The sequence below is a fragment of the Alternaria metachromatica genome, assembly GCF_023757995.1.
Source record: "Alternaria metachromatica strain BMP 0045 chromosome Unknown scaffold_4, whole genome shotgun sequence".
Taxonomy (NCBI): domain Eukaryota; kingdom Fungi; phylum Ascomycota; class Dothideomycetes; order Pleosporales; family Pleosporaceae; genus Alternaria; species Alternaria metachromatica.
The window spans coordinates 1,649,710-1,665,852 of record NW_026055495.1 but is presented as its reverse complement, the minus strand read 5'-3'; the positions used below and the strand labels follow the sequence as shown (position 1 = coordinate 1,665,852).

At 51.3% G+C, this 16,143-nt stretch overlaps 5 protein-coding genes across 5 annotated transcripts; 2 read left to right on the top strand and 3 right to left on the bottom strand.

The window, feature by feature from the left end:
• Nucleotides 1-590: 590 nt before the first annotated feature.
• Nucleotides 591-5,491, bottom strand: J4E83_002902 (uncharacterized protein; the record flags this gene model as incomplete). Its single annotated transcript, XM_049329843.1, has 6 exons — nucleotides 591-1,226; nucleotides 1,277-2,969; nucleotides 3,023-3,114; nucleotides 3,161-3,845; nucleotides 3,896-5,333; nucleotides 5,380-5,491. The coding sequence occupies 6 exons, from the start codon at nucleotides 5,489-5,491 to the stop codon at nucleotides 591-593; spliced, it is 4,656 nt and encodes a 1,551-aa protein (XP_049191522.1).
• A 925-nt stretch (nucleotides 5,492-6,416) lies between these two features.
• J4E83_002901 (uncharacterized protein) lies at nucleotides 6,417-7,313 on the top strand (the record flags this gene model as incomplete). Its single annotated transcript, XM_049329842.1, has 1 exon — nucleotides 6,417-7,313. The coding sequence occupies one exon, from the start codon at nucleotides 6,417-6,419 to the stop codon at nucleotides 7,311-7,313; it is 897 nt and encodes a 298-aa protein (XP_049191521.1).
• A 1,323-nt stretch (nucleotides 7,314-8,636) lies between these two features.
• Nucleotides 8,637-10,166, bottom strand: J4E83_002900 (uncharacterized protein; the record flags this gene model as incomplete). Its single annotated transcript, XM_049329841.1, has 2 exons — nucleotides 8,637-9,989; nucleotides 10,095-10,166. 2 exons carry the CDS (start codon nucleotides 10,164-10,166, stop codon nucleotides 8,637-8,639), a joined length of 1,425 nt encoding a protein of 474 aa, XP_049191520.1.
• A 1,289-nt stretch (nucleotides 10,167-11,455) lies between these two features.
• Nucleotides 11,456-13,656, top strand: J4E83_002899 (uncharacterized protein; the record flags this gene model as incomplete). Its single annotated transcript, XM_049329840.1, has 3 exons — nucleotides 11,456-11,547; nucleotides 11,601-12,444; nucleotides 13,099-13,656. 3 exons carry the CDS (start codon nucleotides 11,456-11,458, stop codon nucleotides 13,654-13,656), a joined length of 1,494 nt encoding a protein of 497 aa, XP_049191519.1.
• Nucleotides 13,657-13,899: 243 nt separating this feature from the next.
• J4E83_002898 (uncharacterized protein) lies at nucleotides 13,900-15,898 on the bottom strand (the record flags this gene model as incomplete). The annotated part of the gene is made up of 5 exons (XM_049329839.1): nucleotides 13,900-14,096; nucleotides 14,167-14,349; nucleotides 14,399-15,164; nucleotides 15,226-15,603; nucleotides 15,656-15,898. 5 exons carry the CDS (start codon nucleotides 15,896-15,898, stop codon nucleotides 13,900-13,902), a joined length of 1,767 nt encoding a protein of 588 aa, XP_049191518.1.
• Nucleotides 15,899-16,143: the final 245 nt, after the last annotated feature.

Genomic DNA, 16,143 nt, shown 5'->3' with positions numbered 1-16,143 from the left:
TAACATTATCTCTCTGCTGTTATTCTTAGTCGCATAGTTTAGTTATACTAGATTTTCTTCTCTACTTCTTATTTCTAATCTACTACATTAGATTTGATTGTTTAAGTATTAGTTAGTTCTATCTCTCTTTATCTCTGTTAGTTATAGACAATTTCTAGGCTTGTACAGCTTGTTATATACGTTAATCTCTCGTAGCTCTTAGTAGACTATCTTGCAAAGTTTACTAAAGTTAAAACAATATTTAAGAAACTTTTTGCCTTTGTACTTTGTCTTCTATACTTTGTGCGCCTTCTTTTACTTTTACAGTTCCTAGTGGAACTTACATAGAACTTCTAAACCCGCATAGACTAACTATCTTAGTTAATGCATTAGTAACAGTATTTAGCGCTTAGCTTACTATCTAAGAAGTTAAAGGTCTATGTAAATAGTAGCGCAAAAGTGTCTCTTAATTCTCTAGTTACTAGTGTTTAGCATATTACAAATCCAAATCAACAAGCTAAGTTCCTAAACTTATGGTATTCGACATGTCTGTTTTTATTATGTTCACTGCACTTTAATTAACTCTAAGCTGCCTGCCCACTACTCTCTAACTAAACCACACTTCTTAGTCTACCTACGGTTATCTCTCTAACGCCCACCGTACTACTCCTTACATCTGGCACAACTATGACACTCTCCCTATAACTTAAATAATTAATCTCGCAGTTTAAGATCTCTGCCTCCGCGGTACTTAACTTGCTCTTCTCCTCCTCCTTTGGCTTTATCTTCGCGCGGATGTCCACATTTGGCAACAGCGTATTCCCCGACTTGAGCGGAATGATCATGATGGGCCATTCATGTTCTTCGTCCTCCTTGGCAGTGAAGTGCGCACGTCGTTGACCGGCGACGAGCCAGACTTCAGGATTCGCGTCGATGGTGTAGACGAAGTCTATGGGCTCACTGACTTCAGTGAGATTGGCGGCAGAGAGAAGGCTGGAAGGTGAGGCCCAGCGGCGGGTATGCGAGATGCGTAGGGTGGTCATGATAGGCTGGCCGACGGTTGCGATCGTGGAATGGGAAGCTGACGAGGGCGAGTTCAAAGATAATGAGGCTGTGTGCAAGATGTGGGTCTGAGGTATGGAGACTGTGATGACCATGCGGCGGGGTGGGTTTGGCGATGCCGGGGCGATCGGTTGTTGTGTCGTGTCGGCAGCATCGTCTTCGGTAAGCAGGATGGTCCGGTGTTTCTGTCGAGATATTAGTATAAACGGTTCACTTGAAGAAGACCAGTACTTACTTCATGCCACTTCTGCAACCAGGTCTGCGTGTCATCACGGACGACAAGCGGTAAGCTCTCCAGACAGTCTGCCCACCCAACCTCCTCGAACGTACCCAGGTCGAGCCTCTGCAGCAATGCAATCTTTTCGTATTGCGATGGCAAAATGTGTTGCTCTAGTTGACTAGCAAAATGGTCGGTAAGCAAACGAGCCAGTCGATGAACTGGACTGTCTTCCACAGCCTCAGCAAACATCACCCGCACTCGTTCAAGGACGTCTTCGTTCAAGCATCGGTACTCAACAGCCAATGATAGACTGCCGGTGGTGGAAATCCGACTTTGTCGCTTCTTGGCAGCGTCCATCGTTTTCTTAGTGACTTTGTACGTAACTGCGACGGGCTGCTTCGGGAAGACATGGACAGCCTCTTTCGGACGCTTTGGCGCATGGACGTCGAACTCTTCTGATCCTTCTAATGCGACATCTAGAAGCTTCAGCGGCACATGATTGGCGGTCTTGATGTTGAACTTCGAAAACAGTGATTTGCTCTTGAAGTGGTCGTGAACGTTGACGTCTAGAGGCAGTTCAACGGGAATAACGAAGGTCGAGGTATACTGGAACTGTCCCTTGGCGGTGAAATAGTCGACGTCGATCTTGACAGTAAGGTCTTGCAATATTGTCTCCATATCGTAAGGCACCTTCAGCGTCGCTGTAGTTTCGGCCGGCATGGCACCAATAGCGATGACTCCCGGCGTTGGCTTACTCTCATCGATCTTGATCTCTCCGGAAGCCACGCTTGCATTTGCGGTTCGCAGTCGTAAACCTGCAGAGGCGGATTTCAGGCGGACTTCTGCGCGTGTGATCTCGTTCCAGCCAGCTGAGCACTCGACCTCTATGTGCCGCGGCTTGTCAATATGGATGAAGTGCGAGAGATAGATTCGGGCTTGGAAGGATTCGCTACGGGGGAAGTACAGTATCCGAGCTTTCTTCGCGGCTTTGAGAGAATGCGCAGAGACCGAAGTGATGATGCCAAGTGGAGTTGTCGCCTCTGCCTTCTGGAAAGGTTCGTGTACGAAGACGATACGCTTTGCTTCGAGGACAACCCTGTCAACCATGTACGGTCCGATCGTATTCACGTTGCAGCCGATCCACATGCGATTCAAGCCCTTCTTCAACTGTATGGTTCCTGTCTCTTCGAGCCATATGTCCTTGGCTTGATTCGAGACTGCGCTGACCAGTCGGATTTTGGCTGCGCGTATTTCAATCTCGTCTTCGAGATGGTGTCTGAATTGAAGGCGTAACTGGAACCCATCTTTATCATCATAGTGTCGAACGTACGGCTCTACCGAGATGTCGCCAAAGTACTTCGGCATTTGGACCGTGACATCATAGGGTAGCTGTTGCGAATAGCTGATGAGTTCATGGAATACATCAGTAGTGTCCACTTTGTCGTCGTTCAGCCAGACACCAGGCATGTCACCTGAATCGGTCGTACTGGCTCGTTTCGAGGCACTCTTGAACGCCATTCGGCTCGCCGCAGACTTGGCTAAGAGATCAAGCACCGTCCGCACATATTCATCTTTTCGGTTGAGTTTCTTGAGGCAGCGTGCGTGCATCTTGAGCATGGTTGTCTCGACCGTGTTCCATCTGCTCTCCGCAAAGTACGATGCCATACGTCCAAAGTACATGGCGGCTGCCGCGAAGTCACCGAGTTCACTATAGTGATATCAGTATTGGGCCTGATGTAATCTAAGAAGTGGCAAACATACAACCTGAGGGCAGCCAGATCCCCCAGCACGCTTTCTGCTGACTTGGTCTGGCCTGCGGCCATATAGTGCTTGACGATAAGATCACTCAAAGCCTGTAAAGGTTAGCAACTTCATGCGGGTTATATCATGTCTTCTGACCTCATAGAATTGTCGGAATTGCTTGATGGAAGTCATCGCAGTGACCAGCGCTGCGGCAGATATACCGAGACGTGACTTCGAAGCTTCCCCTTCCGTTTCGGCACGAGACTGGTTATGCTTCGATTCATCCTCTTCCTCTTCCTCGTCTTCTAGATCAACCTCAGTGAGTTCTTCTTTAGCACTCAGAGATGCCAATATAGCATTCCAGCCAATATTCCAGCCCATGCTCTTGCCTGCATGTTCGAGCAGACGTCGCTGAATTGCGAGAAGCTGCGCTCTCGTACCAGCCAGCTCCTGCAGGCCGTTTTTAGCAGAAGGGATTGTGCTCTGCTGGCCAGGTAGTGGTCGATCGTGATACTGGCCGTTCTCGAATACGACTTGGGCATTGGCTGCGGGTTGTGAGTATGGCATGTCTGATACTGGTCGCCCATGATTCAGAGATGTCGATCTAGATGGATGGATCATGGACTTCTGTTCTGAGACCTTCATCTTTTGTTCTTTGTTGCGGCCACCAAACGAAAGGCTCTTGCCGGAAGAGCCTGCCGATAGGTTTCCAGAGGACTTCGTAAATGGAAGAGATCCTGTAGATGTTTCACGCAAGACCTGTTCCAGCGCAGCGAAAGTCCACGAACGAACGATGTTCTCGATGAGATGATCAGGGAATGTGGTATCGTGAGCTTTCGCCCTACAGCGATGAATTAGTGCTGTGGCTTGACTGGGTGTAGATGGACTTACCCGTGAATTAGATCATCTCGCAAGAGCCGCCCAGCAAAGGTAATGAAGTTCAGTGCACGCGAGCAGAGTTCAGCGAGAGAGAACAGATCCTCTGAGTCGTTCCCTTGGCCGCCCGACTTCATACCAATAGCGCTGTCATCAGCCGAGCGCTGTATTACGCCGGCATTCGGTCGAGGTTGTAGCTTGGCTGCAAGGTCGGAACGTGCTGAGACTGAGTTTCCAAGCCTCAAGAGCAAGAACATCTGGCGAGCGAAGATGTAGAGCCTGAAGTCGAAGATCGAAATGTTGTTTGCAAGGATGAGACCGCGATAATCTTTCTTCAAAGCGTTGATCGGCCTATCATCGTGTATGGATGGTCCTGATCCATCAGTACCATCCTGTTGTGCGATCTCTGCTGCTGTCTGATATATGTCGTCTGAATAGCTAAGCAAAACGCTTCCTTGCGCGTCTTCGCTCGACTGATCACGTATGACGCTGTCAAGACCGATGGAAAGCTCATCATAGCCAAGCAGCGCATCTTCAACAAGACCTACGCTCTCGAAGCCTCTTGCCAACCCTTCCTTCAAGATGAAGAATGTGTTGAAGTTCCAACCAGGAAACGAGCGCTGAGCGTCGTTCTTGCGGATGTCTTCTTCATACTGGCTCACCCGGAGGTCAAACGAAAGAAGGATCAATACCTTGAACTTAGCGATAACATCAGCCCAAGCACGCTCTTGTTCTTGGGGGCTCTCGGTAATAGCAGGGGTGGCGGCAGGTGCAGCAGCTGGAAGCATGTGCTGTGGAACTCTCTCTTTTGGCACTCGTATTTGAGCTACCCGGTCGGGTGCCGATTTTGATGAGACATTGAAGTCGGCGCGAAGCTTTTCCAGCAAGGTCGTCGTCCCGCGCGTCCATCTAGATGCTGCTCCAGACTTCTCCTTCTCACCGGTTGTAGTATTAGAGGATCCACGAGGCTGGCTTGCTGCCGGCGTCTCGGGCACTACGACATGTAGAATCAACCATTCGTACGCATCATGATTTTCCTGCGTGTTCGCCGTGCTGCTTTGAGAAGGTGGGGTGTGTTCCTTCACCCACTCGCGAACTTGCTTGCGCGCAGTCGCCTTGTAAGTCTCTGAATCGTCGCACCTCAAAAGGTAGACCTTCAGATAAGGTGTTTGGCGCAATCCTGGGATCTGATGCCGTCTCTCTTTCTCTTTGTTAACCGGCCTGAAGATCTCATCCGTGTTCCTATTGGGCGTACCTTGGCCAGGTGCTGAAGTCGACGAAGCCGCACTTGCAGCCTGTGCTGATTCTTTACTGGGCACGAGATCAACATGTAAGGAGTCGATAGATCTTAGCGGCCGTGTAGGAGCCTTCCAGTGCAAGTTACGAAGAGGCAATCGCGCCGCCAAGTCTTCCTGTATCAATGAAAAGACTCCAGAAGGGTCATGGTACTCGACTGTGAAGTATGAGTATAGGGGTGTTGAAGTTGCAGGGGTGCATACCCGTCACTTTGGAGCTCGAGAGCCCGTCCATCACCGTAGGTTCGGCCGGAGTTTGCCTAGAACCATCCTCTGTGGCACCCAGGGCTGGCGCACCATTTCCAGCCACACTCATGAAACGTGCACGATGGGATTATCGGTATAACGGCGGATTATGTGATAGACGACGTTTGCTTGAGTGCGCGGGTAATGATGCCGTTGCGAGATGAACGTTGCGCATTCGGCTGCTTCACCGCTAGCCTCGACTAATCCGAATCCGGTAAGGACTCGTCAAAGGCCTCCGCCACATCACGTGTGAGCGTCTTTTCATCAACCAGTCGCTGCGCAACACCATCTCATACCGGTCAACAGCCGTACGGTCTCGCTTCACCCTGCTACCGATGGGCAGATGCGCCCATTCAGCCCTGTGCTATGCCTTGTGGAGTCGTGTCAATGCCTCAGCTGAGCGTCGCATTCATCGCATTGGCCTTTCTGTGAGGGGCCTGGAGTTTGCGCCATTTGGACGTGTTGTCGTGAGCTTTATCTCATAAATCCCATGTCACAGCCAATGTGTCGAAGGGTAAGCATGCTAGCGATTCTATCTGGACGTACTTGAAGCCTGAACGTATATTGTCCTTGTCCCTCATTGTGCCGCAACGGCTCCTTGCCTCTCTGGCTTTCGGACAGCTTGTCTCATCAATTACAAGAATCAAGTCATTCATCGATTTATCGCCGCGAAATCGTACTCATCGTTCTCAAGATGGGAATGGGAGACTACTCACCTGGCAGCATTTGGTTCTATGCACCAAACAAAGCCGCGCCCATACTCTTCATCATCCTCTTCTCCATCTCCGGAGCGCTACATGCGTGGCAGACAATGTAAAAACCTCGATAGTCACAGTTACGCACTACTGATATCTCTCAGCAAGCACAAGTCATGGCGAACAACAATCCTGCTGCCGTGGGCTGCTCTTCTGATGATCAGCGGTCTCGCAGTGCGTCTCGCAGGCGCTTACGATACTGACAATCTAGCATATCTCATAGCTTCGACCGTACTCATCATGTCCGGGCCGCCGGTATACGCGCTCATCAACTACTTCATACTGTCGAGGTTACTCTACTATATACCCTACCTGGCACCTCTACACCCAGGGCGTGTCGCAACAACCTTCATCGGCCTCGATGGCGTATGCGAGATTCTCATCGGACAGTGTGCATGGCGCATGGCCAACTCCAGTTCCACCGATGCAGAACGGCAACTCGGCTCAGATCTCGTCACCGCATCGCTTTGTCTCCAGGCAGCACTCTTCGGTGCATTTGGTCTTCTCGCTGCGCAATTCCATCGACGTGCCAACAAAGCCGGAGTACTCAAGCAGGACCTACGCGTCGTACTATACGTTATGTACGTGAGTGCGAGTATCGTAACCGTACGCTGCATCTACCGCCTCGTGGAATACATCCTCGGCTGGGAGTCCTCCATTTATCAGAACGAGATCTACTTCTGGATCTTCGAAGCTGTCATTATGTTCCTCAACACCGCTCTACTCAATCTGTGGCATCCGGGTAAACGACTACCTCCCTCCAACTCCGTGTTCCTAGCTCGCGATGGCGTGACTGAACGGAAAGGACCAGGCTGGGGTGATGACAGGCCGTGGATAATTACCATCTTTGACCCTTTTGATATTTGGGGCCTGGTCAAGGGGAGAGATAAGAAGACACAGTTCTGGGATATGAGCGACGCAGAGTTAGAGACGGCTAGAGCAGAGAAGAAGAGGAATAAGCGAGGAGTACTTAAGGGTTTGATCGACCCTTTTCATCTTTGGGGTGAGAGGGGATACATTGGCAGGTATCTCAACAAAGACAAGAGAGGCAACACAAATGACTATGAGAATGTATTACAGCTCCGACAGGCCAAGCAGCACAAGTACAGTGGTAAAGGTACAAATGATGCAGTCTGAGGAGAGGCGCGGATGATAATCAGACCTGTGGAACCTTCTCCTTACCCATCTATCGTTCTTATGATTGTCAATCTCGTTCTTTCATCTTAAATACTCCTCAAAGGTTGTCGCAGTCTCCAGAATACCCTTTCGTCGAAGCAAACATTGAATAGTTTCCATCAAGCAATCAATCACACTGTCATAAATACTCTCTTCCAGACTCTCCATGGCAAGACAAATCCCATACCATTCTAACAGTAAGGAACTATGCTCAACAAGATGTTCTACGAGATATTCATCCCCTCAGTCCTCCTCGTTCTCATTGCAGCTATCGCGGCATTACACCACTACAGGCCAAAATTCTTCCCCGGGCTACGGAACATCCTACGCAACGCAGTAGTACGGCTTTACACTTACGTTCGACAGCAGTGGACCCAACGAACAACACAAGGACAACAGAACAACAACGTTGCGAATGCGCCCAATGCACAACCAGTTAATCCCTCGACACAGCCGCCTCCAGCGGTGGCTTCATCACAACAGACCTCCAACGCTGTACCCTCCGCAACGAACCAGACGCTCCCGAGAGATGGCATCGAGCTTCAGAGACGCGCGGATACTGGAGACGCATCAGACCTGTTGCCTTTCGACCCTCTAACGACAAATGCGCCGGTATATCATCCACATCAACTAAATGAAATACCGGAAGCGGAAGACTCGTCTGAGAGAACAGGTACGTAGTCGACCAACCATCTTGACATTGAAGAGTGGCGAGATTCTAACCTAAGCAGTGAGATGATGCGAATGAGTATGCGGAGGGCGAGCGTCAAAATGACGACCTCTTTGGGATGTAGTCTCGGCAAGAGTTGAAGCCGAAAGGGAACGCGTATGGAGCTTACAGCATGAAGGCGATTGTACGTAGACATCTTCGACTATTGGCGGAAATACCGAATGGCGACATGATGAGTAAAAACTGTTCATGCATGTGATGATGCGCGACTTGCGACTTAGTGATTCCAGGCGTTCAAGCTATTACGCGGCAGGCGCTACGCGTCCTGTCAGGCCCGCGGGTGTCGTCACCATCTAGTCAAACGTGACATTGGTTTTCACCATCACTAACTGGAAGCGATTTTGTGAGAGATGCAATAGACGTTAAAAATTCATGATAATGCTATGCTTCTATGTAAGCAACAGACCTACTTCCAGGTAGGTTGGTGAGTATGCAAAACCCTTAACCGAGAGGTTGTAATCCATGCCACTCTTGATAACGCCAACGATGCACGTATGCATTGTAGAAAAAGTTCATTACGCTGGACAGGTATTAGGAAAATTGTAGTCCGCACATCAGAAGCCGTTGAAGCCCATGAGAATGCCCGCACCAGCGACCGCAGCACCGCCAACCCATGGGTTTGCAGTTGCGGCCGGCATGGCAGCGCCGGTAGAGGTCAGGATTCCACCGCCACCAGTTATGTTGGGTCCATCAATTCTGGGTCCGCCAGTGCCGACAGCTGCAGTAGACACTGCGTTGGGAACACCTGTAGCGTTGGGTACGCCGTCAGAGCCTTCTTTAATCTCCTGGACGTTTTCTGAGGTGGCATTGAAATTTGTCTGGGCAAGGGAAATTTCGTTGTTCTCAAGGTCGTAGACAACGTATGCGGATCGTAGGAAAGTATCGCCGAGAACGGCGATAGAGGAGCCCGCGGGCCCAATGCCAAGTATGCAGACGGGCTGTCCACGACTAACGGCAGCAACTATGACAAGCTCGTTGAGTGGGACAGAGATCGTGACACCGGAGAAGTTGAATTCAAGCGAGCCTTCCTGATTCGCAAGGTCGCAGTCGACAGTGGCTGCGCCCTGCGAAGGACGGTACTGGGCGCCGAAGGTCTGGTACAGAGCGCTCGCGACATTATCGGGAAGATACATCAAGGAGGACCCTGAGTCAAGCAGGACCGGTACGTTGGAATCGTTGAAGATAGAACCGTTCTCGCCGTTCTGCCCCATACCAGTTAGAGCGATGATGAATTCGGCATATTGTCCACGCTCTGGGATAATTGGTAGTGTCTGTAGTTCACCCGAGTACTTGTCGGTGTCTACGCCTCCAAAGAGAATGCTTCCGGTCGACGCATCCAGGTCGTTCAGCCATAGCGAGTATGCGTTCGAGTTGATAGTACCGTCGTCCTTTAGCTTTTGAGGCAAATTGGGGTATGGTTCTAATCCGGCGCGTCCTACGGCAACTTCGTTGATGGTGTAGCCAATTCCGAGGATACCCTCCGGTGAGCTCGATACGTAGCCGATACCGAACTGCAGATCTTCTACTGTCTGGCCGCCGAGGCGGAAGTTGTCTGTCGCGTAGTCTCCTGATGCGCCTGACCCGTCAACGTATGAAATGTTGAACGCGCCATTCACGTAGTTGTATGTCGAAGAGTCGTTCGCGTTGTAAGTGCCCGATTCCCCGCACTGGTTACCGCCTTGGCTACACAGATTCGAGTTGACGGAGTTGACCCAGAGGTCGCTGCTGCCGGTGTCGATGTGGAGGCGGAAGTTCTGTTCGGGGGTGCCTAAGCTGGCGTTGGCGAAGTAGAGTGTCTCGAGGTTGTCAAGCGTCTGCTGGACAACGTTTTGCCGTCTCCGTAGCTGGTCGTGTGCGACGGGGTTGACATTTCGGCGCTGGGTATCCAGACGCACTACTCTTGGGTTCTGAAAAAGTCAGCATCGCATTCGACAAAGCTCTGGTGATGCGCACGAGGCGCTGCGGGAGGATTCGCTTCGCAGTGAATCTGGGGTGCCAAGAGTCGCACTTACCTCTCGCGGTGCAAGCCTCACTGCTACAGCCGACGACGCCAATTGCGCCGCCAAGAACGTCGAATACTTCATGATGTGGTTTCTGAGAAGAGGATCCTAGGGATGTGCGATCGATGTATACCACAGAAGTGAAAGGATCCCTGGTGTGGCTTGGTAAAACCTGACGCACGAGTGGTCGGAGTTGGTGAGGGCGGCAATGGCCTTGTGTTTGAGATTGCAATTGAAGTCGCAAAAAGCGGAGCGCTGTCCAAGCACAGTGCGAGTAGAGGATGACGAGGGAATAATAGCAACAAAGCAGAAACAAACGAGCTGTGACTAGGAATACAGTCGATGCGAAGTAGAGGCGCAGGCGCAAGGCTTTAGTCGGCGCAGGGGGCGTTCGAGCCTTGTGATGACGACGCGTATGATGAGGTCAAGTCTGGACCTGTAACGGATTCTGTGGCCCTTTAGTGCACCTGCCCACGTAACAAGCATGGGCAGCCGCCGCCATTTCCGGGCCTAAAATCGCCAGCCAACGGGACTTGTGTGTGCCTTGCTGGGGGATCCGCAGGGCGTGGCGTTGCCTCGATTACGAGACGATTCGTTTGTATCGCAAAGCCATGCGCTTGGTGCCGATGCTGGCATCCCTTGCCGCCGTGCGCCGCCTGCGCCTTGTTCGCGCTCCAAGGCTGCGCCGACAAGGCCAACATTACCAACGACATTCAGCATTCACAACTTCCTCAGCAAACGTCTGGGGCTACTTCTACACAACAGCTCGCTGACATGCGTGGACTTGGTAGGTTGCGGACCGCTTCCGTCAGCCGCATACGTCACCCTGTCAACCACCAGCATCCCAGTGTCTTGACGCCGTCGCCATGTCGCAAGCTACTAAGGCAATGCAAATAGCCCGTGTGTTAGCGACTGAGGAGCGATCGGGTGGTTTCTTCAGGCGCCCGATGCTCGATGGCTGCGCCTCTCGAAAAAGACGTTTGGGGCTGAAACCTCAGGACCTGCAGCATCGGTCGGTACCTGAAAGCCCATCTGGCATGCCAACTGAAGATCCCTCGAGAAGATCATTTCGTGCTTTGCGTTGTAGAGGCGTGCATGACAATATGTGCAAGAACATAGCCTCGATCCGTACCGACGCCAGTGTGTGATCTGGAGAAAAAATCCCGATCTGATCTATCGTGCTACGCAGGTGACGTCGCGTCGGACGAATCTATCTTTAGCGCCAAGGGCATGATATTTCGCTGCCGCGGCTGCGCGTCGATCGTGCCCGGCTCACGTGAGCACTAGTCCCAAGACGGACGACCCGTGAAAGCGCGTTTGCAGAGCATCGCGTGTTTCGCGTCACCCCTCCAAGTCAACCACCACAGCGCAAAATGTCAAAAGCCGAATCCTCCAAAGCCGCCGCCAGCAATGGCGTCAAACCAAACCCCAATGCGGCCGGCGGTGCAAACTACGAGCTGCCATGGTAATTCACCGCCCGTGGCCTTCGCCAGCTTACATCGACTAACATCGTCCCAGGGTAGAGAAATACCGTCCCGTCTACCTCGATGATGTCGTGGGCAATACCGAAACCATTGAGCGCCTCAAGATCATCGCCAAAGATGGCAACATGCCCCATATGATCATCTCTGGGATGCCTGGTATCGGCAAAACCACATCCATCCTCTGTCTCGCACGCCAACTCCTCGGTGATGCCTACAAGGAGGCTGTCCTCGAACTCAATGCCTCAGACGAACGTGGTATAGACGTCGTCCGCAACAGGATAAAGGGCTTTGCGCAGAAGAAAGTCACACTTCCCCCGGGCAGGCAGAAGCTGGTCATCCTCGACGAAGCGGACAGCATGACTAGCGGCGCACAACAAGCTTTGAGGAGGACGATGGAGATATACAGTGCAACAACCCGATTCGCATTCGCTTGCAACCAGTCGAACAAGATCATCGAGCCGCTGCAATCGAGATGCGCCATCCTCCGATACGCCCGCCTTACCGATGCGCAAGTCGTGCGCCGCGTCATGCAGATCTGCGAAGCCGAAGACGTGAAATACTCAGACGATGGAATTGCGGCATTAGTGTTCTCAGCAGAGGGAGACATGCGACAAGCCATCAACAACCTACAGTCGACGTTCGCTGGTTTCGGCTTCGTCAATGGCGACAATGTCTTCAGGGTGGTCGATAGCCCGCATCCCATCAAGGTGCAAGCCATGATCAAGGCATGCCATGAGCAGCGTATCGACGATGCTCTGACATCACTGAAAGAGCTGTGGGATCTGGGATACTCGTGTCACGACATCATCAGCACGATGTTCAAAGTTACAAAGACGATTGACACGCTAAGTGAGCACGCAAAGCTGGAATTCATCAAGGTAAGGGTTCGCAACAGACGATTTTTACAGAGGCTAACCGCAATCAGGAAATTGGCTTCACCCATATGCGCATCCTTGAAGGCGTACAAACCCTTCTGCAATTGTCTGGCTGTATTGCGCGCTTGTGCAAGATCAATATGCAGCCCCAGCTGTTCGCACTCCCTACGTCGAAATGAAAACGTTCCTTCGAAGCATCTGCAACATTTAGCATGGAGTTCGGAGTTCACATCTTGCCTATGTAGGCCTGTACAGACATATCCTAGTGCAAACGCCGTCGTACGACCTTGACATCGAAGTCCTGTGTATCTATCCGCTCCAATTCTCGGTGACTTGTTCTATTTCGTCTACCGAACACAAAAGTCTTGTAACGCAACGCCTCTAACCACATTTAGCGTCGATGTCTACATGCTGCTAGGCCTGTGGGCTCGACAAATTACTCCACGCGTCGTTTGCACAAACCACATCGTATCCTGTGTTTTGCAGCAAACTTCCATCCTACATATCAACAGGAACATGGCTTCATATTGATGGCCCACCACAGACAGAATTTCCAACTAACGATCTATCCCACTGACAATGTCTGAAATGCAAGGAAATCCCACTCCTGCTGACCAATCCTCACCAGCTATCTCATCGACTATGTCTGACGTAAAGGAAACCCCAACCGCTCTTGAACTACCCTCGCCGGCTATCCCATTCGTCACCTCTGATGTGCAGGAAACCCACATCATTCCTGACCTCGACAAATCTCCACTCTCGATCGCCCAGACCCCCAAGGAGACGAAGCGACCTCCTCCCATTGACACCACACGTAACTCGACCATCGACATAGCGAAAATCACCCCACCAGGCCAGACGGACAAGTTCCCCAAAGAGGCTCTAGGTACCTATACACCCAAAAACGCACCCGTGACAGACGCCATGATCGAACGCACATACCAAAGCATTCTACGAGGGGACTTCGGCATCGATCTCAACACGTTCAAGCCCGACGAGAACGACCCGGATTACGATGTACGAAGGCACTTGTCGTTGGTGCAGCTGGCGCTATTGGCGACGATGCAGGACGACCACCAGGATAGGATTATCGAGGCTATCCGCGATGATGCCGAGGGTAGTGTCTTCTGGAAGGGACCTGGTAGTGAGGATGCTGGGATTGGATGGCGGAAGGATGATGAGGAGTTTAAGGCTGAGATCTGTAGGCAGCGTTGATGAGCGTGACGAGTAACCCGTGTGGAGTCTCCTCTTTGATGAACGGGATAAGCTGGGGAAGGGCAAGATATGATGGGTTCTTTGGAACTGGGAATAAGTCATGGACGCATCACTAGTCTTCATGCATACCACGCAGAGTTGATTCATAGATTCTTTTCATTCGTGATCCTCATGCAACCACTTTGATGATACCTAACGCACTGTAGACTAAGGCTACATTCACCTCGGTAGCAACAGTACTACCTAGTACGCCGATGTCGTCGCAGGATAGATAGGCGAAGGGAAAGCTTGAATGATGGACGACGTAATCGGCACGAATGATTGCGTGTGCGTTGCATTCGCAGAGCCAGAAGATGTCAAGTTGGCAGTGACCTTCTCCTCGCCAGTCGCGATATCGTAGTGGTACAGAGTACGGTTGAAGTATGCCAACGCAGCAACAGCTAAGAGTCAGGTTAGCAAAACACGTTGTCTGAATAGACGGTCTGAATGGGAGGTAGCAACAATACTTACGCTGGTAGTAAGGAATCTCATGACCGGCCTCGTAGACGCGCGCAAAGCTAAAGTTGCCATACTGGCGTACCTCGCCGTATTCCGTGCCATCAACCATCATAGGCGCGTAACCTGCGGCACGGAACTCGTCGCTGTGAGTGTACTCCATCGCAAGACTGATAGCTTCACCACCAAACCAGTTGCCTGAACATGTTAGAGATATCTGATCACTGGTATGTAGTAAACGACTTACAGATGTAGTCAGCATCGCCATACGCCAAACTAACACGCACATCCTGGCTCAGCAAGTACTCCAGATCGAGCCTGAAGTTGGGGTAGATGAAGTCTCCCGTGTTCTGGAAAGCATAGTAGATGCCATTGCTACCAGAGTAGTTGAGAGTAACGCCAAGAGCATCCTGGATTTCTGCAAGGTTCAAGTAATCGCCGTAGTTAGAGGGGGGTGTCGGGTCCTCGTACGTGTGACGGACATCGTAGACGCCGCGGCCTGAGTAGTAGTAGTATGGAGATTCGACGTTGTCACGGCACATGTCTGCTGCTTCATTGCAGATCTGCATCTCGCCTGGTGTTAGCTCGGCTTCGGTGATCTTTGCATCGGCGTGGTAGTAGGTGGTGTTGCCTTCGGCGGCAGCTCGGCAGAGGGCGATCTGGTAGAGACATCCGTTGTACATGTTGTTCGCAAACTTGGCATATGAGTAGACGGTGTCGTTGTACGCTTTGATACCGTAAGTGTTGTTAACAGCGAACTCGGGGTAATGCTCGGCTTGGATGGCCTCGTCGATGATGCCGTTAATTATGCCGAGCGAGTTGAAGTTGAGTGGGTAACCAGGCATACTTCCATTTTCGATCTTCAGGTTCTGGTTGTAGAAGTAGCTGAAGAATGCTGGGCCATAGTGACCGCCGTAAGACTCGGTAAAGAGGTTGAAGTCTCTCGCAGCATCCAGATCTCCAAGCTTGGCATCAAACTTGGGGATGGTGGCCAAGAGAGCTTGGAAAACGTGCTACATGTATCGAAGGAGATTAGCGCGGGTCAAATGCATTCAATAGCAGATGTCTACTCACCCACACAGCAACGGCAGCAAGATCCGTAGTGTCAATAGTACCAGTGTTCAACGGTTCAAGCAGAGGCCATCGACCAGTAGCGGGCCATTCGCTAGAGTTGTAGTGGAAGTCTTCGGAGAACGAGTTGAAGCTTCCGACACCTTGCTTCTGGTAGCTGAAGCCAGTTCCGACAGGCTGCGAGATGTACAGCATGTTCGAGACATTGTTCCAGCTGTATGGGTTGTACACCGCAGTGAGGTTGTCGTCGATCATGCAAGGTCCATTCTCCTCAAATAAACCGATCAGCGAGTCAGATCCAGGACCTCCGTTCAACCAGAGGGTGAATGGGTCCGATGCTGGATCATTACGAGATTCGAAGAACCAGAAAAACACATGGACCTATATGGCATTAGAAAGAGCGCTTGTATGTATGGGCAAGATTGATACGCACATCAGGTGTCAAATCCACATATCCAGAGTAGCTGTCCACGCCTGGAGTGGTCTCGCAGATACCAGGGTTCTTGTACCGGATGGTGACATTGTTCGGAGCAGTCGCGGTTTTGTAGTCGCTAGTCTCTTTCGGCAAGTACAAGTGGTCGCTCCTCTTGGTCCACTGCTTCTGAGAGACAGCAGCAGCCTGTAGGGCGAGGCTTGAAAGCGCCAACAAAGGCGTCACTACCGACTTGGTGAACATGCTGAGAGCTGCAGACAAATGGCGCAAGAGCAGTGAGAAGAGTGTGAGAGCAACTTACCCTAGCGTATTTAAGCAGTCTTGGAAAAGGCTTGTCAAAGCTTGTCGTTATACGCGCGTTGAGGTCACTATCTTGACTTTTGGCGGGGTTGTCGAATGAAATGGGCTCGCGCGTCGGACATGGTTTCGCTCCTGCCTCAACGGGCTTAGGCATTCCGTTCAGCACCGGTACCATGCTCTTTAAAGCA